The 23297-nt window shown below is 45.9% G+C and overlaps 1 protein-coding gene across 2 annotated transcripts in view; it reads left to right on the forward strand.

The window, feature by feature from the left end:
* Positions 1–23297, forward strand: part of LOC141273940 (AP-1 complex subunit mu-1) — a 161457-nt gene that overhangs the window by 13227 nt on the left and 124933 nt on the right. For both annotated transcript variants that reach the window (XM_073686262.1, XM_073686263.1), the window contains exon 2: positions 3198–3354. In XM_073686262.1, the coding sequence (XP_073542363.1) occupies positions 3198–3354 (157 nt within the window). The remainder of the gene's footprint in view (positions 1–3197; positions 3355–23297) is intronic.

A 23297-nucleotide genomic window follows, 5' to 3' on the forward strand; every position in this document is an offset into this window, starting at 1 on the left:
AAGAGAATCTTATTTCTCATAGTCTGGGAGTCCTTCATGTGTTTTTGAGCAATCTCTATGCGGGCTTTCATATGTCTTGCACTGAGGAGAGGTTTCCGTCGGGCCACTCTGCCATAAAGGCCCAACTGGTGGAGTGCTGCAGTGATAGTTGACTTTGTGGAACTTTCTCCCATCTCCCTACTGCATCTCTGGAGCTTGGCCACAGTGATCTTGGGGTTCTTCTTTACCTCTCTCAGCAAGGCTCTTCTCCCACGATTGCTCAGTTTGGCTGGACTTTCAGGTCTAGAAAGACTTCTGGTGGTCCCAAACTTCTTTCATTTAAGGATTATGGAGGCCACTGTGCTTTAAGGAACCTTGAGTAATGCAAAAGTTCTTTTATAACCTTGGCTAGATCTGTGGCTTGCCACAATTCTGTCTCTGAGCTCCTTGGGCAGTTCTTTTGAGCTCATGATTCTCATTTGGTCTGACATGCACTGGGAGCTGTGAGGTGTTATATAGACAGGTGTGTGCCTTTCCAAATCAAGTCCAATCAGTTTGATTAAACACAGCTGGACTCCAATGAAGGAGTAGAACCATCTCAAGGAGGATCACAAGGAAATGGACAGCATGTGACTTAAATGAGTGTCTGAGCAAAGGGTCTGAATACTTATGACCATGTGATATTCAGTTTTTCCAATATATAATTCAGTATTCAGACCCTTTGCTCAGATTGTATTTAATTAAACAGATAGGACTTGAGATATATATGTGTGTATGTATATACACACACACACACACACACACACACACACACACACACACACACACACGTGCTTCTCACTAAATTAGAATATCATCAAAAAGTTAATTTATTTCAGTTCTTCAATACAAAAAGTGAAACTCATATTATATAGAATCATTACAAACAGAGTGATCTATTTCACATGTTTATTTCTGTTAATGTTGATGATTATGGTTTACAGCCAATGAAAACACAAGTCATTATCTCAGTAAATTAGAATACTTTATAACACCAGCTTGAAAAATGTTTTTAAAATCTGAAATGTTGGCCTACTGAAATGTATGTTCAGTAAATTCACTCAATACTTGGTCAGGGCTCCTTTTGCATCAATTACTGCATCAATGCGACGTGGCATGGAGGCGATCAGCCTGTGGCACTGCTGAGGTGTTATGGAAGCCCAGGTTGCTTTGATAGCAGCCTTCAGCTCGTCTGCATTGTTGGGTCTGGTGTCTCTCATCTTCTTCTTTACAATACTCCAGAGATTCTCTATGGGGTTAAGGTCAGGCGAGTTTGCTGGCCAATCAAGCACAGTGATACTGTTGTTTATAAACCAGGTATTGGTACTTTTGGCAGTGTGGACAGGTGCCAAGTCCTGCTGGAGAATGAAATTTCCATCTCCAAAAAGCTTGTCGGCAGAGGGAAACATGAAGTGCTCTTAAGTTTTCCTGGTAGACGGCTGCACTGACTTCGGTCTTGATAAAACACAGTGGACCTACACCAGCAGATAACATGGCTCCCCAAACCATCACTGACTGTGGAAACTTCACACTAGACCTCAAGCAGCTTGGATTGTGGCCTCTCCACTGTTCCTCTAGACTCTGGGACCTTGATTTCCAAATGAAATGCAAAATTTACTTTCATCTGAAAACACACCTTGGACCACTGAGCAACAGTCCAGGTCTTTTTCTCCTTGGCCCAGGTAAGACGCTTCTGGCGTTGTCTATCGGTTATGAGTGGCTTGACACAAGGAATGTGACACTTGTAGCTCATGTCCTGGATATGTCTGTGTATGGTGGCTCTTGAAGCAAGCAGTCCACTCCTTGAGAATCTCCCAAAAATTTTTGAATGGCCTTTTCTTAACAATCCTTTCAAGGCTGTGGTTATCCCGGTTGCTTGTGCACCTTTTTCTACCACACTTTTTCCTTCCACTCAACTTTCCATTAATATGCTTGGATACAGCACTCTGTGAACAGCCAGCTTCTTTAGCAATGACCTTTTGTGGCTTACCCTCCTTTATGGAGTGTGTCAATGACTGCCTTCTGGACGTCTGTCAAGTCAGCAGGCTTCCTCATGATTGTGGAGCCTACTTAAAAACAGACTAAGGGACCTTTTAAATGCTTAGGAAGCCTTTGCAGGTGTTTTTGTTAATTATTCTAATTTACTGAGATAATGACTTCTGTGTTTTCATTGGCTGTAAGCCATAATCATCATTAACAGAAATAAACACTTGAAATTGATCACTCTGTTTGTAATGAGACTATATAATGAGAAGTGTCATGAGACTTTTTAATGATATTCTAATTTAGTGAGAAGCACTTGTACATACATACTGTGGTGTTTTTTTACATCATTCATATGAATTGGTGACCAGGATAGAGCGAGAACCTTGCTCCTGAAGCTTTCTGCTCTGTCTATATAGAGGAGAAGCCCCTCTATAACATTTATATGCATTTTTTTAGGGTCAGACTTGATGTAGGAAGGTGCTCAGTGCAGATTGGGAGAAGTATCTGGACATTGAAAGGACCTAGATTATGTGTAAGGGAATTTCGTGAATGGCGTTGCTGGATTATTTTGGAAATGGGGAAGAAAAGCTGCTGGGAATTATCTACTGTAGCCTTGTAAATCCTATTTTCTTGGCAACCTTTCGATTCACTCATTCTACCTGCCTTTGTTTGCAGTACGTTACAGTATATAATAAGCAATGCTTTAGTTTTGGACTGTTTTTATTTTTTCTTCAACGAAAGCCCCTTGGGTGTGTTGTAAGGGAGGGCTTGTTTGCTTCTTGTCACATGCAGCAGCTCATATGTTGTGCTGTTCAGCAGGCTACGTTAAGGACTCTCTCTAAATCCGAGCAGGAAAAGATTAAGACTTTTCCATGGGTTCCATGCAGTGCTAGGCTGCTTAGCTAGCAGTACGTGCTGCCTTTTATATGTCAGTGCTTGCTGTAATAATTTAGGGGATGTGTACTGTTAATTGTGAAACTTACTGTATGGCTGAGTGAGCAAACATCTGTCTTTTTTTCATCACATTAATTTCTTAATGCCAATGCTCACTTTGATGTGCCTTGGTCGTTACATACAAGACAGACATGACTTTTTTGCTTTTTACCCTTGAATTGTCTCCTACTTGATATATTCCTAATAATGTTATTACATATAATCCATCATCTTCTTTTTTTTTTTTTAAATTCTTTCAGGTCCTCATTTGTCGAAATTACCGTGGAGATGTGGACATGTCTGAAGTTGAACACTTTATGCCGATCTTAATGGAGAAGGAAGAAGAAGGGGCACTGTCACCAATTTTGGCTCATGGCGGAGTCCGCTTCATGTGGATTAAACACAATAATTTATATTGTATCCTTTTTCTCTGGTTAGAATATATGAATATTCAGTTAGAGGTTTTCCATGAATTTTTTTTTTAAAATGGAAGAAGGCTAAGATATGTACTAAAATTCTGAAATGGGCATTACTTACAGTATCCCTTGAACCTAATACTACTCCTCATGACCATGTAATTCAAGGGGTAAGTAATGCTCATTTCATTATTTTGTCTGATTCCCCTTTCGATGACAGATTTTAAAATTAACCCTGGAAGACCCCTTTACCTGACCTGCCCCCTCTCCTGATGTGTCTACCTTAGAGGATACTTTGTTTAGTAATCCTCAGAAAATAACAATTCTGGAGAATATTTGTTAATATTCTTTGTTGTTCCATTCCTCTGTTATTACTCAAAATTTCAATAGTGTGTTGCTAGATAGAAATGTGTTCGTACTCACGCCCACACCTCCCGATCCTGGCTGACACAGTCCTTTGCCAAAGAGGATATCACGCAAGGTGAGGGAAGGACTAAGTGCACAACGACGGGAGAAGGGGGGAGGAAGCCCAAACACTAAGGAAAGGGGGAGTGGAGACCCCCTAGGCAGAACTGACAAAATGCTGACTCCCCTAACGTTCCGCACCTAAACCCTGACTGCCCCTAGCAATAGGCCCTGAATAGGGAGGGGACGGGGTGAGCACTAGTGAGCTCCCACTACAACTAAAGACAAACAGGCAAGCAGACAAGGGAATACACTTAGCTTGAGAAGACACCAGAGAGATCACGCCAACTATCCTCCAAGGGAACTCCAAGAAGACAGTCGACTAATAGTGCTTCAAGCGTGAACAGAGGAAAATAGAGCTATCACTGGCGACTCTCTGGAGAGACTGAAGGTATTTAAACATCCAGCAAGGGTGTGTCAATTAGCAGCTGAAGGAAGAGGTCACTGCTAGGTTCTAGAGGGAGACAGATATCACTACACTACAGAGATGAAAAGATCAAGAAGGTGCCTGCAGAGCCAAGCGCAATGACCTTCTGCACCTGGATCCAGAAAGACTGTCTGTCACACCTGACACACCTGTGACAGGGGAATGGGAATTTATTCATATATTTTCAGGAAGTGAAACAAGAGTAAGGTCACGTTCACACATCAGTATTTGGTCAGTATTTTGCATCAGTATTTATAAGCCCAAATCATGTGAGGAACAATCAGAGGAAAAGTGTAATGGAAACATGTCACCACTTCTGTATTTATCACCCACTCTTGGTTTTGGTTTACAAATGGTGCGGTAAAAACTCACCAAATACTGAACTTGTGAACATGGCCTTACACTGCAACACAGAGTTATTTGAAAAGATGCTGCCATAACTAGCACAAACCTCATGGTCACTGTTATTAACAGTTATGACATGACATGGCAATTTTTAGCATTACCATAAAAAAAATCAATCACAACACATTGGAACAGGAAAACCTACAATGTAGGATGCATTTTATTTTCGTCATGTACAGTTAGGTCCATAAATATTTGGACAGTGACCGAATCTTCGAGATTTGCGTTCTACATGCCATTATTTTTTATTTACAATGAAACAACTTTCCTCCTTTGTGATACTTTGCCAGCCCTTTACTGCAGCTGACCAGTTGTTGCTTGTTTGTGGGTCTTTCTGTCTTTAAAGGGGTGGTCCGAAGGGAAAAATGCTTTGCCTATCTATTTAGTCCCATAATCTAAGCTTTTTTCTAATATGCTTGCTTTAAAAATTCCTTACCGTTCCCAAACTAGACTAACAGCTGTTGTATTTTTATTCTCAAATTCCTGTCTGATAACTATTCGTTTAAGTATCCCTAATGCATGCTGGCATACTTAAACAAAGCATCATCATGGGGAAGAAGCTGCAATCATTGTCACAGCCCCCACCCCTTCCGGAAACTAAGCGTCATCAGTGATGCTCGTTTCAGGGGCTGGTCCCTGCGGTGTCTCCCTTGTTCAGTGTCTCACCCAGCGCCTTACGATGAGTGCGGCGTCCGGTCTGTTGTCTGCTTAGCGGTGTCACTATACCCGGCAGAGACCAGTGACGTCACCTGTGGGGGCTGCGCTAGTCTTCCTGCACACCTAGGTATAGTCCTAGCACACAAAACAGTTAATAACATTTCCCACATGTCTACTTTACATCAGCACAATTTTTGAAACATATTTTTTTTTGCTAGGAAGTTAGAAGGGTTAAAAGTTGACCATCGATTTCTCATTTTTACACCATTTTTTTTTTTTGAGACCACATCACATTGGAAGTGACTTTGAGGGGTCTATATGACAGAAACACCCACAAATGACACCATTCTAAAAACTGCACCCCTCAAGGTGCTCAAAACCACATTCAAGAAGTTTATTAACCCTTCAGGTGCTTCACAGGAATTAATGGAATGTGCAAGGAAAAAATAAGCTTAACTTTTTTTCTCAAAAATTTTCCTTTTAGACCTAATTTTTTTTAATTTCACAAGGGTAACAGGAGAAAGTGGACCCCAACATTTGTTGTGCAATTTCTCCTCAGCACACTGATACCCCATATGTGGGGGAAAACTACTGTTTGGGCGCACGGCAGGGCTCTAAAGGGAAGGCGCGCCAGTTGACTTTTTGAATGTAAAAATTTGCTGGAATAGTTAGCGGACACCATGGCGTGTTTGGAGAGCCCCTGATGTGCCTAAACAGTTGAAACCCCCACAAGAAACACCATTTTGGAAAATAGACCCCTCAGGCAACTTATCTAGATGTGGGATGAGCACCTTGAACTCCCAGCTGCTTCACAGAAGTTTATAACGTTGAGCTGTGAAAATAAAAAAATAAAAAAAAAATCCCATTTTCCCCACAAAAAAATGTTTTTTAGCTTCAAATTTTGATTTTTCACAAGGGTAACAGGAGAAAATGGACACCAAAATTTGTTGCGCAATTTCTCCTGAGTACGCCAATACCCCATATGTGAGTGAAAACTACTGCTTGGGCGCACGGCAGGGCTCAGAAAGGAAGGAGTGACGTTTTGGAATGCAGATTTTGATCTATTGGTTTGCAGGTGTCATGTCGCTTTTGGAGAGCCCCTGGTTTGCCTAAACAGTGGGAAACCCCCACAAGTGACTCCATTTTGGAAACTACACCACTCAAGGAATTTATCTAGACGTGCTGAGCACCTTGAAACCACAGGTGCTTCACAGAATTTTACAATGTTGATCTGTGAAAATGCAAAAAAAAAAATTTCACAAGGATAGCAGGAGAAAATAAACCCCAAAATTTGTTGGGCAATTTCTCCTGAGTACGCCGATACCCTATATGTGGTCGAAAACTACTTTTGAGGTACAGGGCAAAGCTCAGAAGGGAAGAAGCGTGTTGTCTTTAGTTTGTAGTGGGGCCTAACCAGTGCTCACCCCTCCCCCTCCCTATCTAGGGCCAAGCTCTAGGGACATCCAGGGCTTAGGGTTTTGCTCAGCGATAGATGTGGAACCTATATAGGGACGGTAGAGTAGGCAGGGTGTCTCCACTCCCCTTTTCCTTAGTGTTTGGGCTTCCTCCCCGTCTTCCCTTCGTGTTGCACTTAGTCTTTGCCACACCTTACGTAAGAATTACCGTATTTTTCGGACTATAAGACTCACCTAGGTTTTAGAGGAGGAAAATAGAAAAAATAAATTTAAGCAAAAAATGTGGTCATGATGCCCTGTTGAGGGGGAGGGGATCTGCTGCTGACACGGTTATAGGGGTAATGTCCCCCTATTCTGTTAATATCCCCCATCCTGGTATATATGGCCCCCTCTTTCCTATTATTCGTGGTCCTCATTCCCATCAGGGTATGCATGGCCCCCTCATCCTTCATCCTGTTATGTATGGATGTATGGCGCCCCTCACACCCATCCTGGTATGTATGGCACCTTCATCCCTCTTCCTGGTATGTATGGTACCTTCATTCCTCTTCCTGGTATGCATGGCCCCCTTAAACCCTGTATGGATACCCCCCCCCTCATGCCTCATCCCTGTATGGATGGCCCCCCTCGTGCCTCATCCCTGTATGGATGCCCCCCCCCTCATGCCTCATCCCTGTATGGATGGCCCCCCTCATGCCTCATCCTTGTATGCATGGCCCCCCACATCCTTGTATGCATGGCCCCCCACATCCTTGTATTCATGGCCACCCTCATCCTTGTATGTATGACCCCCCTCATCCTGGTATGCTTGTCACCCCTTGATCCCTGTCATTCTGCACAGAAAAAAAACAAAAAACTTTCATACTCACTTCCTCTCTCCTCCAGCGCTGTATTCCGCTCTGCGCCGGAATAGTCACTGCTCCCCACGCCGGGACTGCGTGCGTGCGTGCGTAGCAGTGACCATTCATTCTCCCTAGTAGCGCGCACACTTTAGCTGCAGCGCTTGGCTGTCAGCGTGCTGCTATTAAAGGCCATGAATATTCACCACACCCATGGGAGTGGTGAATATTCATGGCCTTTAATAGTGGGCACACTGACAGCCGAGCGCAGCAGGAGCCACGCTGCGACTACAGCTTGCGTGCTATTAGGGAGAATGAATGGTCACTGCTGCCCACGCACGCAGTCCCGGCGTGGGGAGCAGTGACTATTCCGGCACAGAGCGGGACACAGGGCTGGAGGAGGGAGGAGGCGAGTATGAAAGTTAATTTTTTTTCTGTGCAGCTTGACACAGGGATCAGGGGGTGCCAAGCATACCAGGATGAGGGGGTCATGCATACAGGGATGAAGGGTGCCATACATACCAGGAGCCGCGCTGCCGGCACAGTGTGCCGGTTATTAAGGAAAATTAATATTCACTAATTCCCCATGGGCGTGGGGAGCAGTGAATATTCATTTTCTTTAGTAGCGGGCACAGTGTAGGCTGCAGCAGGCGGCTGCTGCCTCCTGTACACCGCTACTCCACCACTGTCGCTTCCCCCACATTCCCCACCAGCCACAGTATTTATGTATATCGGACTATAAGACACACCCCCACTTTCCTCCAAAATTTTGGAGGAAAAAAGTGCGTCTTATAGTCCGAAAAATACGGTAGTTTTTTTAAAAATTTTACGCAGTTTCCTGTGCAGTATAAGTGATTAGATTACTTTATTCTTCGGGTCGGTGCGACTACAGCGATACCAGATTTATAACATGTTTTTATGATTGACAGCTGTCACACACTAAAAGACTCTTTTTGTTGCCCAAACTAGTTTTTGCATCACCATATTTTGATAGCTATAATTTTTCCATATGTCGTCTGACAGTCATGTGAGGGCTTGTTTCTTGCTGGACGAACTGACGTTTTTATTGGTACCATTTTCGGGCACATGACATTTTTTGATCGCTTTATTTTCCGATTTTTGAGAGGCAGAATGAACAAACACCAGCAATTCAGAAATTGTGTGTTTTTTTTTTTCTTTCTTAATGCCGTTCTGCATGTGATAAAATTGATGAGGCAGCTTTATTCTTCGGGTCAGTACGATTACAGCGATACCACATTTATATATTTTTTCTGTTTTGGGGCTTTTACGCAATAAAAAAAACTATTTTATAGAAAAAATAATTAATTATTTTTGCATCGCTTTATTCTGAGAGCTATAACTTTGTTTATTTTTACTCTGGCAGAGCTTTATGGCGGCTTGTTTTTTTTGCGGGATGACGTTTTCAGCGGTACCGTTTTTTATATTCGTCTGTTTGATCGCCTTTAATGCGGCTTTTGTTTGGCGGTATGATGATGAAACTTTTTTTTTTTTTTGCCTCGTGTGTTTTTTTTTTTACAGTGTTCACTGAAGGGGTTAACTGGTGGGACAGTTTTATAGGCTGAGTCGTTCCAGTTGCGGCAATACCAGATTAAGTGTATTTATTGTGTGTGTGTATATGTATGTACAGTACAGACCAAAAGTTTGGACACGCCTTCTCATTTAAAGATTTTTCTGTATTTTCATGACTTTGAAAATTGTACATTCACACTGAAAACTATGAATTAACACATGTGGAATTATATACTTAACAAAAAAGTGTGAAAAAAATGAAAATATGTCTTATATTCTAGGTTCTTCAAAGTAGTCACCTTTTGCTTTGATGACTGCTTTGCACACTCTTGGCATTCTCTTGATGAGCTTCAAGAGGTAGTCACCGGAAATGGTCTTCCAACAATCTTGAAGGAGTTCCCAGAGATGCTTAGCACTTGTTGGCCCTTTTGCCTTCACTCTGCGGTCCAGCTCACCCCAAACCATCTCGATTGGGTTCAGGTCTGGTGACTGTGGAGGCCAGGTCATCTGGCGTAGCACCCCATCACTCTCCTTCTTGGTGAAATAGCCCTTACACAGCCTGGAGGTGTGTTTGGGGTCATTGTCCTGTTGAAAAATAAATGATGGTCCAACTAAACGCAAACCGGATGGAATAGCATGCCGCTGCAAGATGCTGTGGTAGCCATGCTGGTTCAGTATGCCTTCAATTTTGAATAAATCCCCAACAGTGTCACCAGCAAAGCACCCCCACACTATCACACCTCCTCCTCCATGCTTCACGGTGGGAACCAGGCATGTAGAGTCCATCCGTTCACCTTTTCTGCGTCGCACAAAGACACGGCGGTTGGAACCAAAGATCTCAAATTTGGACTCATCAGACCAAAGCACAGATTTCCACTGGTCTAATGTCCATTCCTTGTGTTCTTTAGCCCAAACAAGTCTCTTCTGCTTGTTGCCTGTCCTTAGCAGTGGTTTCCTAGCAGCTATTTTACCTTGAAGGCCTGCTTCACAAAGTCTCCTCTTAACAGTTGTTGTAGAGATGTGTCTGCTGCTAGAACTCTGTGTGGCATTGACCTGGTCTCTAATCTGAGCTGCTGTTAACCTGCGATTTCTGAGGCTGGTGACTCGGATAAACTTATCCTCAGAAGCAGAGGTGACTCTTGGTCTTCCTTTCCTGGGGCGGTCCTCATGTGAGCCAGTTTCTTTGTAGCGCTTGATGGTTTTTGCAACTGCACTTGGGGACACTTTCAAAGTTTGCCCAATTTTTCGGACTGACTGACCTTCATTTCTTAAAGTAATGATGGCCACTCGTTTTTCTTTACTTAGCTGCTTTTTATTCGGTCGTCCATGACAGCACCACGTGAGAGAGAGGATCCGCCCATCAAGGACAGGAAACCTACAGGTTAAAAAGGGCGGCCCTCTCTTTCCGCCTCAGTTTAGATTTCCTGTCCATGATGGGGGACCTTGCAGGCTTACCTGCAGAAGATGGACTCCTGTCCCAGAGAGGGCCACAGCAGGTGGTTGGAGCCGGTCCATCCCGGTCCTCTGGAGACGCCACGGCAGGGCTCATGGGGGCGCCTCCGTGAGCGTTGCGGCAGGCGCGACATCGCCTCACGGGAGGTAGATGTCCGCCAGGTGTGGGGCCGCTAGCGGGCTTCCCCCCCCCCCGCTACCGCTTGCAGGAGATCCAGGTCGCGCCGGCGGCGCACGTGACGGGCGCGACCTTCTGACGCGACTTCCGGTGCGCCGGGCAGGAAGCCCTGTGACGTCACCGGAAGGGGCGGGGCTCGTTTGAATTTTTTGACGCGAGCAGCTGAACGCCGGGGGATTGAGGACCTGGCGGTGAGTAGCCCACCTGGATCCCACCTGGACCTGGGGAGGAAGACCAAGGAGCAGGTAACGCCCTCCTGGGTAAAAAAAAGAAAGAAAAGGAAACACACACCCACACATGGTACCGGTATGGCCAGTATATAAAGGGTCTGGTAACATACAGAGGTGCTTCCCAGCCCATTCTTACATTGTAAGCTATGGAAGATTCACAGGAGCTGTCACCTAGGCAACAACATCTGATGCAGGAGCAGCCCTCTGGGGAGCCCTCACAACTAGTGGCGCAGCGTCATTCCTGGCTAGGGTCTGGTCGTACAACTAGAAGAGCTACCACTAAGAGCAGGTGCGGCGTGATTCCTCGCCATGCATGCTGGATTCTTCTGCTTCTACGGTACCGAAGGTTCTGTGGGGTGAGTGGAATCTTCGTGAAAGTTCTACTAATGTTTCCTCCTTCTTTCTATCTATGACTTTCTTTTAGAGCAAGAAATGTTCCTCGAAGTCCAAGCACAGAGAGTGTGCCTTATACAGCTGTCCACTCCCTGATTCATATAGCAAAAGGCCAGCGGTGATAAAAAAGATCAGGGCAGACCGGGCCAGAGTGATACTCGTATGTCCCTTTTGGCCCAAAAGACCGTGGTTCCCTTGTCTCCGGAAGATGTCCATATCAGATCCTTGGGTTCTTCCGGAGATTCCGGACCTCCTCACTCAAGGGCCACTTTCCCATCCTCCAACCCCGAGTCTACATTTGACGGCGTGGAATTTGAGAGGGTGTTCTTGACCAACAAAGGATTCCCCGCAAATGTAGTGAATACTCTCCTGGCTAGCAGAAAACCTGTTACCACCCATATTTATGCCAGGACCTGGAGGAAGTTTCTGTCCTTTGCAGAAGTTAAGGTGGAGGAGGGGCCCCCTTTTGGGAAAATTCTGGAATTTCTGCAGCGAGGCTTAGAATTAGGTCTCACTACCAGTACCTTGAAAGTACAGGTGTCGGCGTTGGGAGCTTTATTTTCTTCCAATATTGCAGATAACTATTGGATAGGCCGTTTTATAAAAGCTTCCTTTAGGTGTGACCCATTACCAAAGAAAAGATGTCTCCCTGGGATTTGAATTATGTCTTAGATGCCTTGACCGGTCCTCCTTTTGAGCCACTAGAATTAGTCTCCCCCAAAATTATTTTCCTAAAGACGGTCCTGTTAGTAGCCCTAACTTCAGCCAGGAGAGTCAGTGACCTACAGGCCCTTTCAATATGCCCTCCATTCACGCAAATTCTGGACGATAGGATTATATTAAAACCTGATCCAGCCTTTCTTCCTAAATTGGCCACTCGATTCCATAGAACCCAGGAAATAGTTCTCCCAACTTTTTGCTTTCTGCCCAAAAATCAAAAAGAGGAGAGACTTCACACTTTAGACGTTAGGAGGTGCGTACTAAGGTACTTAGAAGTATCACATGGCTTTAGAAAGGATAAGTCCCTATTTATTTGCTATCAGGGGGCTAGGAAGGGTTGTAAAGCCTCAAAGGCTACAATCGCTAGATGGATCAAGGAGGCCATTTCCCTCGCATACTCCTCAGGGGATAAAGAGATACCGGAGGGATTGAGGGCGCATTCTACCAGAGCGGTGTCAACCTCCTGGGCGGAGAAGACAGGACTTTCCATTGAGGAGATTTGTAAGGCTGCCACTTGGTCTTCTCCCTCTACTTTCTATAGGCACTATAGATTGGATCTGGGTGGCTCTGCAGATCTCACTTTTGGGAGAAGGGTGCTTCAAGCTGTGGTCCCTCCCTAATTTTCTTTGTCTCTGTAATTCTCTCACGTGGTGCTGTCATGGACGACCGAATAAAGCCTTAGTTACTTACCGGTAACGGGATTTTTCTTAGCCCATGACCGCACCCGTATATTCCCTCCCTTCACTGGTGTTGTGCACTCCTGTAGATTTGATTTCTTTTTGTGCACCCTTGTGGGAAATTGATGAAAAGTAATGTACTTAATGTGATTATGTTTTGTTATAACTAACCTTGGCGGTACTCTCATGCTCTGTTAACTAAACTGAGGCGGAAAGAGAGGGCCGCCCTTTTTAACCTGTAGGTTTCCTGTCCTTGATGGGCTGATCCTCTCTCTCACGTGGTGCTGTCATGGGCTCCGAAAAATCCCGTTACCGGTAAGTAACTAAGGCTTTTCTTGCCATAATACAAATTCTAACAGTCTATTCAGTAGGACTATCAGCTGTGTATCCACCTGACTTCTGCACAACACAACTGATGGTCCCAACCCCATTTATAAGGTAAGAAATCCCACTTATTAAATCTGACAGGGCACACCTGTGAAGTGAAAACCATTTCCGGTGACTACCTCTTGAAGCTCATCAAGAGAATGCCAAGAGTGTGCAAAGCAGTCATCAAAGCAAAGGTGGCTACTTTGAAGAACCTAGAATATAAGACATATTTTCAGTTGTTTCACACTTTTTTGTTAAGTATATAATTCCACATGTGTTAATTCATACACACAGGAGCGCCAACGGGAAGTTAGGGAGGTGAATAAGTGGCTAAAGAGTTGGTGCAAGGCAGAAGGGTTTGGGTTCATGGAGAACTGGGCCGACTTCGCGGTCGGCTACAGGCTCTACCGTAGGGACAGGCTGCACCTCAATGGGGAGGGTGCAGCGGTGCTGGGAAAGAAGATGGCTAATAGGTTGGAGGAGTTTTTAAACTAGAGACGTGGGGGGGGGGGACCAAGGAAATAGGTGGGATGTGAGGCAAGCAAGGGGGAAGGGGAGAAGTGAATATAATGAGGGTGGAGAGGGGGGTGGGGATAGTACAGTAGATCGTTAGAGAAGAATAGGATGCTAAATAACCCCAAAGTTTTAACTTGCATGCTGACCAACGCAAGAAGCCTGACCAATAAGGCGGATGAGCTGCGGGCGCTTATATCGGAGGAGAGGTATGACATCGTAGGTATAACAGAGACTTGGCTAGACGATGGCTACGACTGGGCGGTAAATTTATTAGATTATAGTTTATTTAGAAGGGACCGGAAACAGGGGAAAGGCGGAGGAGTCTGCTTATATGTACAGTCATGTCTAAAACCCAGACTAAGGGAAGATATAGGAGAGGGAGAAGAGGGGGTCGAGTCCATGTGGGTAGAGATAGAGGGGGCAAAAAATAATAATAAAATATTACTGGGGGTCTGCTATAAGCCACCAAATATAACAGAGGAGAATGAGAATCTGCTATTAGGACAAATAGACAAAGTAGCAAAACATAATGAAGTGATTGTAATGGGGGATTTCAACTACCCGGATATTGACTGGGAAACAGAAACCTGTAGATCTCAGAAAGGAAAAAGGTTCTTGACAAATATTAAGGATAATTATCTCTCCCAACTAGTGCAGGAACCAACGAGAGGGACGGCCGTGTTGGACTTAATATTGACTAATAGGCCTGATAGAATAACTGAGGTACAGATAGGGGGGCACCTAGGTAATAGCGACCATAATATTATCTACTTCAAAATGCCCTTCAGTAGGGTTATCAATAAGGGAACAACAAAAACATTAAACTTTAGGAGGGCGAAGTTTGATCAGCTGATAGAAAACCTTCAACTTATTGACTGGGACAAAGTACTTAATCAAAGGAATATGAATAGTAAATGGGAAACCTTCAAAAGAATTCTGAATACTCAGTGCGAGAGGTATATACCGTATGGGAATAAAAGGGCCAGAAATAAGAGGAAACCAATATGGTTGAACAAGAACGTAAAAGGGGCATTAAATAGCAAAAAAGAGGCATTCAAGAGATTAAAACAGGAAAACAGTAAGGAGGCACTAATGTGTTACAAGGAAAAAACGAGAACCTGTAAAAAACAAATAAAAATAGCGAAGGAGGAAACAGAGAGACGTATTGCTAGGGAAAGTAGATCAAATCCCAAACTGTTCTTTACGTTTATAAATAGTAAAAGGATTAAACCGGATAATATTGGACCGATAAAAAGTGAGGAAGGCAAAATCATAGAGAAAGATGAGGATAAAGCTAATCTATTAAATCATTTTTTTTCGACAACTTTCACAAAGGAAATAGAACTAACAGGAGAAATGAGAAGTGACAAGCTTAATCCTCCACTAAGTATGACAAATCTAACCCAAGTTGAGGTACAGAAGCGCCTCAGTAACATTAAAATAAACAAATCACCAGGACCTGATGGCATACACCCACGGGTACTAAGGGAACTAAGTAATGTGATAGACAGACCGTTATATCTTATATTTAAGGACTCTGTTGAGACTGGGTCTGTACCACTTGATTGGCTACAGGCGAATGTAGTGCCAATATTCAAAAAGGGAGCGAAAAGTGACGCCGGAAACTATCGGCCGGTGAGTCTGACGTCCGTTGTGGGCAAAATTTTTGAAAGCTTCATTAAAGAGGCGATTACGGAGCATCTTGATGCTAATAATCTTTTAATCCCGAACCAACATGGATTCATGAGGAATCGCTCCTGCCAAACAAACCTGATTGACTTCTACGACGAGGTTAGCTCTCGATTAGATCAGGGGGAACCAGTGGATGTCTTGTATCTCGACTTCTCAAAAGCGTTCGATAGCGTGCCACATAATAGGTTGGTATACAAAATGAGAATGATGGGGCTGGGGGAAAATGTTTGCAAGTGGGTAGCAAACTGGCTAAGGGATAGAAGACAGAGGGTGGTTATAAATGGAATATACTCAGAATGGGTAAGCGTCACTAGTGGGGTACCACAGGGGTCTGTACTAGGCCCAATGTTATTTAATATCTTTATTAACGACATGGTCAACGGGATAAATAGTAAAATATCAATATTTGCAGATGACACAAAGTTATGTAAAACAATTAATACAAAAGAGGACAGTGCAGACCTACAGAGGGATTTGGATAAGCTGGGTAGGTGGAGCATTAAATGGCCAATGAGGTTTAACGAGGAGAAATGTAAGGTCATACATATGGGAAGGAAAAATGGAAGTCACCAGTAGTGTTGAGCCACCCCCGTAGTGTTCGAGTTCGGTTCGGTTCGTCGAACACCCGTGTGTTCGCCGAACTGTTCGTCGAACTGTTCGTCGAACTGTTCGTCGAACACCGTTAAAACCAATGGCAGGCAAACAAAAACACATAGAAACACATAGAAAACACCTTCAAAGGTGTCCAAAAGCTGACAAACTGCTCAGAAGACACAACTAACACATGGAAAAGTGACAAGTACATATAGTCATGCGAAAAGAAAAGAGGTGGAGGAGTAAAAGGAGGGGGAGACACAGATATAGGCATGTCATGCCCTTCTAAAATCCAAAAAGTGAGAAGCCGAGACGGCCAGTCCGCTCCTGCCCGTGCCACCTCCGTGTCGCCGGGTTTGTGCCAGAGCCGCGGTGAACCCTGACGGCCAGCCCCCCTCTCCCAATACTGGTGCCTGTCCGCTGGTGGGTCGAGAGAGCCCCCCTGTGGTGGAGGCAGCTCTAAGCTTTTTAATTTAAATTGTCCCTCTAATTTGAATGAATACACTTTAAATCCATTTACAAGGATCTATTGGAGGGCAAGTCTCATGCCAGCAGCCGCGTAATTCCAGCTCCAGTAGCGTCCACTAAAGCTGCTGCAGTTAAAAAGCTTTTATAAGGATCGAGCTCGGCTGTCCACCGCAAGGCATCCTAGTGCCAGTCCCAGCCCCTATGCCTTGGGGTGCCTCCTGATGCTCTTCACTAAGTATCCCGTGGTCCCGAAGCATTTCCTTTGAAAAAATTAAGTGTCCAAACTACAGGTGGTGTAGCTTGCTTAACAGCCGGGATAATCCGCTGACTAGCAGACACTGCTACTAGGCACAAAGTATTTCCTGGGCTAGATGCAGTTAAAAATTTGTAAGTAGATACTCTCGTTGGATGCTGAGAAAGCATTCCATAGAGTCTCCTGGCACGCCATATATGATTCTCTTAAAAAGCTTGGGGTAGGGGTCTAGGGGACCCTTTTATAGCCAAAATCACGGCCCTGTATCACAATACGTCACCTAGGCTGAAGATAAATGGAACTGTAGCACCGAGGGCTCGGTTGCTACAGACGTATTGCACCTCACCCAGAGGTGTGATATCTCACTCTCAGATAAGGATGGAGTGTGGATCAGGACCCGACACCTGCATGCATTACACCACATTGCCGTGGAGCAGGGCGACCAATATGCCCCTGAGATGGGCACGACAGTCCCTGTCCCTGGCTGGAGTGGGGGGAGGGAACACTGAGGAAGGGGAACCCTGCAGTGCAGGAGCAGGGAGGAAGCAGTTCCTGGGTGCATTGAGAAGGGAGTATAAAAGGTGGGCACCATCTTAGTTCAGTGCAGAGAAGTCTGAGCAGAAGTGGCAGGGAGCAGGGGCTCTGCATGAGCTCTGCTCCGGAGGCGGGCCTAGTAACAGAGGCCCAGGCCTGCAAGAGGGAGAAGGAAGGAAGAGGAGCGGAGAAGGCTCCAGGAACGAGGAATGAAGGGATCCCAGGGGTGCGGACGGGCGAATCGCCACCGCACGCCCGAATCCACCTGCGTGGAGGGGTCAGGCCAAAGGGGGAGACCGGTCCCCGAACTAGTGGAGGCAGGAAACGACCCTCAGCTAGAAACCGGAGGCTCTGACATTTTATGTGGCGCAGCCCCTTGCTCCACCCGCTAGGAAGGCACCACATAGGGTCAGGGAAACTGGCGCCAAGTTTACCAAGAGGAGGCCCGAGGCAGCCGGACAGAAGTGTTGGTAAGAAAGGCCAGACAAAGGACACACAAAGGGGGTCCTGTGAAGCGCTCCAAAGTTATCTGGGAGTTGTCTGAGCCCCTCACCTGGTGAGCACAGTACGACGTGGGCAGCCGTTACCTGCAGACGTGGTCTGGATAATAAGAACTGTGAGTAAAGGCCCTGAACTGCATCACTGACTCCGTGTCGTTACTGCTGCTGCCCTGCACCATCACCCCCATCCTCCGCATACACTGCCCTGAGGCTATACTCCTCCCGTGGGGAGTTATGCTACGCTCTGCTGCACCCACAACACCAGCCTTAGCGGTCTGCCCTGTAGCGGCGGTTCACTCTGACCGCAATCCACGGGTGGCGTAGTCGGACATTTAAACATCAAAACCACATAAATAGTTCCGCCACTGGTTTGACCGCCCTGAGCCACGGAACCGGATCGCCGCCACGAAGACTACAACCACCAGCATCCACCAAAAAGGGTCCGGCTCCGGGTGTCCCAAGGCCCAGGGGGTGCGTCAGAACATTTTCATCACCTTTCACAATCACCAATGGGACAAGGCAGGGATGTCCTCTGTCCCCTCTCTTATACATCCTAGTGACGGAGCACCTGCTCTCATCAATTCGCCATAACCCCAATATTAGGTGGATTGAGGTGGGAGGCACCGAGTACAAGTGCTCTCTATTTGCTGATGATGTCCTAGTATATATCACTCAATCACATATATCCATCCCTGCTGTTATGGCTGAAATAGATCACTTTGTTACATGGTAAAATTTTAAAATCAATGCAGCGAAGTCTGAGGCCCTCGATGTCTCCCTCCCTAAATCCATATAGGATTCCATCCAGTCCAACTTTCCCTTTGCCTGGCCCTCACAGGGTATCAAATACTTAGGAATTCCTATTCATAGAGACCTCTCCCATCTATGTTATCTTAATTTTGGGCCCTTTATTGAACAATTCCATACAGACCACGGTTGGCAAGTTAGAACTGTAAGATTCACTACGTGAACCACTGGTGTTTTGTGGAAAAGCACATGTACACTGCGTTCCAAATTATTATACAAAAAGTGTTTAGGAGTGATAAGGGAAGAATTTGTTTGTTTGTCAGTTAAACTCATTGATGGTGATGTGTGTCAGGGCTCTTTATATCACTGTAAGCAATTGCAGACACCTGTGCTAATTAGTTTGGCAGGTGTGTCCAATGAAAGGCAAGACTACTTAAGAAGGCTCTCTCACATTATTAAGCAGCCTACATTTTCTGCCAAAATGGGAAAGAAAAAGGATGTGTCGGCTGCTGAGAAGCAACAAATTGTGGAGTGTTTAGGTCAAGGCATGACTACAATCAACATTGTGCGATGATCAGGATGAAGTGTCTTGGCAATCAAGTATGTAGCTGATTCACAGTACACACGTGTGCGTGCTGATAAGGGCAAATTGAGGACTCTTTCCTACAGGCAATTACGTCAGGTTGAAACAGCAGCGGCAAAAAAGCCTTGTCATAGCAGCAGACAAGTTTTTGAAGCTGCTTGTGCCTCCAACGTCCCCCGAACAACAAGATGCAGGGTCCTTCAGAGGTTTGCAGCTGTGCATATGCCATCCTGTCGACCTCCTCTATCCACTTCACACAAGCAGAAACGGCTCCAGTGGGCCAAACATTACATGAAGACTGATTTCAAAACTGTTTTGTTCACGGATGAGTGCCGTGCAGCGCTCGATGGTCCAGATGAATGGAGTGGAGGATGGCTGGTTGATGGACACCCCACGCAAACACGGCTACAGCGCCAACAAGGAGGAGGTGGAGTAATGTTTTGGGCTGGAATCATGGGGAGAGAGATTGTCGGCCCCTTTAGGATCCCTGAAGGCGCTAAAGATGAACTCCATAATGTATGTGGATTTTCTCAAACAGCACTTCCTGCCATGGTTCAAGAAGAAGAACCGTGTATTTCACAGCAAGATCATTTTTCTGCATGATAATGCACCATCTCATGCTGCACATAAAACATCTGCATCTCTGGCTGATATGGGCATAAAAGGGGACAAACTTATGGTGTGACCCCCATGCTCCCCTGACCTCTACCCCATTCAGAACCTTTGGAGCATCATTAAAAGGAGTGTCTATGATGGCGGGAGGCAGTTCACATCTAAGCAACAGCTCTGGGAGGGTATTCTGTCCTCATGCAAAACAATTGAAGCAGAAACCATCCAAAACCTGACAAATTCAATGGACGAGAGAGTTCAGAAGCTCCTTTCGAACAAGGGGTCCTATGTGAAAATGTAACATCACCTAGAATAAAGTTTTGAGTTGAAAACTGTTTGATTTCAGTTTCTAACAACCTGCTAATGCTTATAATTTCAAAAATGACCATTTTTTTGGTCTTTATTAAAATGAAAAGGTTGATCGAAAAGTTTGGGGGATCTAAGAGTGTGGCAACCCAGTAGTCATGATTACTTCGAATTCTGACAATATGAGGGTCATGCTGCAGGTAGTGCAGCAAGAAGGCACTTATGTGTCTTGCGCATCTCGGAGCCCCAAAATTATTTTCCGGGCTAGATGCAGCTAAAAATTATTTTTAATTTTAAATCTGGTGAAGCTTATTATAGATGGCCTAATAGGATCAGTGCTGCACACTGCTACAAAGCCCAAATTATTTTCCAGTCAAGATACAGATAAACATGATTAGTAATTTGAAAGCTTAAAACGGTTGGTAGGGTGATTTTAACCAATCATCAAGCTTTTACTCTCCCCAGGATGACACAGGGGTAGAAAAGTCGTTTCGGATCCATGATTTGTTCATCTTTATGAACGTGAGTCTGTCTATATTATCAGTGGAGAGCCGCGTGCGCTTATCTGTCAGCACACCACCAGCAGCGCTGAACACACGTTCAGACAGAACGCTGGCTGCGGGGCATGACAAGATCTCCAAGGCGTAAGTGGCTAGCTCCGGCCATTTATCCAGATTGGAAGCCCAAAAAGAGCAAGGGTCCAGTGACACAGTCGTGGCTTCAATGTTTACTTGGAGATACTCCTGTACCATCGTCTCTAGGCGTTGACTATGTGTCAGACTTCTTGTCTCCTGTGGCCTTGCAAAGGATGGGCTAAAAAAGTGGTGAAATGATTCCGCAAAATTGATGTTACCAGCAGATACTGTGGTTCTGTTACGGTTTGAGTGCTGAACACTTGACGGTCCCACGGTTGGCAAGTTGGAACTGTGAGATTCACTACGTGCACCACTGGTATTTTGTGGAAAAGCACATGTAAGATTCTGCAACAGTCTCTGCTGATACTCCTGCATGCGTGCATCCCTTTCTATGGCAGGAATAATTTCTGCAAATTTACTTTTGTACCGGGGATCTAACAGTGTGGCAACCCAGTAGTCAGGATTATTTCTAATTCTCACAATTCGAGGGTCATGTTGCAGGTAGTGCAGCAAGAAGGCACTCATGTGTGTTGCGCATCCAGGAGCACCAAGTCCCTGTTGTGTTGGTGGCGAGGTAGCAATCATGCTTCCTTCCTCTGTCCTCTCCCCCCAACCTCGCACAACAGAAATGTGATCAAGGTCTCCCTCATCTGATGAGTCTTCCATCAGTTCGTCCTCCACTTCTTCCTGGGCTCCTGCACCTTCCTCACTAGTTTGGCTGCTACCATGTGCCCTGGTAAAATCATCTCCCCCACCCTCACATGCCTGCCGCCTTGGTGCTGCCGACCGTCTGGACCTTGCAGATGTTAGCCCTTCCGCATACAACTCCTCCTCCTCTACTTCCTCCACCTCCTCTTGTGCCACCACCTGACTCCGAATTCTGTTTAACATGTGCTCCAGCATGTAAATCACCGGAATAGTCATGCTGATAATGGCATCGTCAGCACTAAACATCTTCGTCGCCATTTCAAAACTGTGCAGAAGGGTGCATAGGTCCCTGATCTGAGACCACTCCTCCAGCGTGATTTGCCCCACCTCTGAATCTCGTTGGCCCAGGCTATACGTCAGAACGTATTGCACCAGGGCTTGTCGGTGCTGCCACAGTCGCTGCAACATGTGCAGAGTTGAATTCCACCGGGTAGGCACATCGCATTTTAGCCGGTGAAGTGGCAGGCCCAACGACTTCTGTAGAGATGTAAGTCGCTGAGCTGCGGGATGCGAACGGCGGAAGTGAGCACACAGCGACCGTGCCCTCTGCAGAAGGCCATCTAGTCTGGGATAGTGGGCTAAAAATTGCTGGACAACCAGGTTCAACACGTGAGCCATACAAGGCATGTGTGTGACATTGCCCCGGCGAAGGGCCGCACCCAGGTTTGCAGCATTGTCGCACACGGCCTTCCCTGGTTTCAGGTCCAGTGGAGACAACCATTCATGAAATTGGTTCTCCAGAGCTGACCACAACTCCTCAGCTGTGTGACTCACATTTCCCAGACATTTCAATGTAAAAACCGCCTGATGACGTTGAGCCCTACTGCCAGCATAGTAAGGAGGTGTGCAGGATCCCTTCTGCGCAGTTAGAAAGCTTGTGGCATGACCAGACAGGCTTTGGGTGCAGGTGGAAGACCGAGAGGAGGTTGAGGAGGCAGAAGCAGTGGAGGAAAAATGACATAAAGAGGATTGACGCACAACTCGTGGGGACGGCAAGACTTGGACAGCAGCCCCTTGTCCTGCTGTCACCATAGTTACCCAGTGCCCAGTCAGCGACATGTAACGCCCCTGTCCATGCCTACTCGTCCAAGTGTCTGTGGTGAAATGCACCCTGTCACACACAGAGTTTCTCAAAGAAGCGGTGATGTTGTGTGCGACATGCTGGTGGAGCGCAGGCACACCTTTCTTTGAGAAGTAGTGCCGACTGGGCATCTGGTACTGGGGCACTGCGACGGACATAAGGTCTCGAAAATCCTCTGTGTCCACCAGGCGGAAAGGCAGCATTTCTGTAGCCAAGAGCTTGCAGATGGTGAAATTCAACCTCTTAGCTTTCTCATGGCTAGGAGGAAATGGTCTTTTACTTGTCCACATCTGAGGGACCGAGGGCTGGCTATTGTGCTTAGACGGGGTTGATAAGGGTGTCCCCGGCAAACTGCCGGTCTGTGAGGAAGATGCAGGCGGACATGTTAGGTTGCCTTGATCCAAAGGTGGTGCTATCGATGTCGGACAGCGCTCAAGACCAGCTGGTGTTACCACCTCCAAAGAAAATGATGACCTGCCAATCACGCTGGCTGTTGCGGGTAAAGAGGTGGCAGGTCTGCGCCCCAAAACAGGTGTGACTGCTGTCCCCCCAGTCACAGAGGATGAAGAGGCCGCGGATGCACAAGATATGGCAGACGGTGGTTGGCCCGGCCGGCTAGACCGCATTGTAGCACACTGAGCTTCCCACTGCAACTTATGCTTCATGTCCATGTGCCGGTTCATGCATAAAGTACTCAAACTATGTATTTTTTGGCCTCTACTTAGCTTTTGCTGACAAATGTTACAGATAACACGAGTTGGGTCATCTTTATCGATCTGAAAAAATGCCCAGGCTATGCAAGGCTTAGCACCCATGCGACCTGAAGAGCCACCACGACTTGTGGTGAGAGGCAGAGTTGTGTTTGAGGATGCAGTTGTTGACGTGCTTCCAGTACTACGTCTCTGTCCAGGAAGGCGCAACCTGACCTCGTCGTCACTAGCATCTTCCTCCACCTCCTCTG

The sequence above is a fragment of the Phyllobates terribilis genome, unplaced genomic scaffold, assembly GCF_046119375.1.
Source record: "Phyllobates terribilis strain yellow unplaced genomic scaffold, ASM4611937v1 Scaffold_1__5_contigs__length_1240528914, whole genome shotgun sequence".
Lineage (NCBI taxonomy): Eukaryota > Metazoa > Chordata > Amphibia > Anura > Dendrobatidae > Phyllobates > Phyllobates terribilis.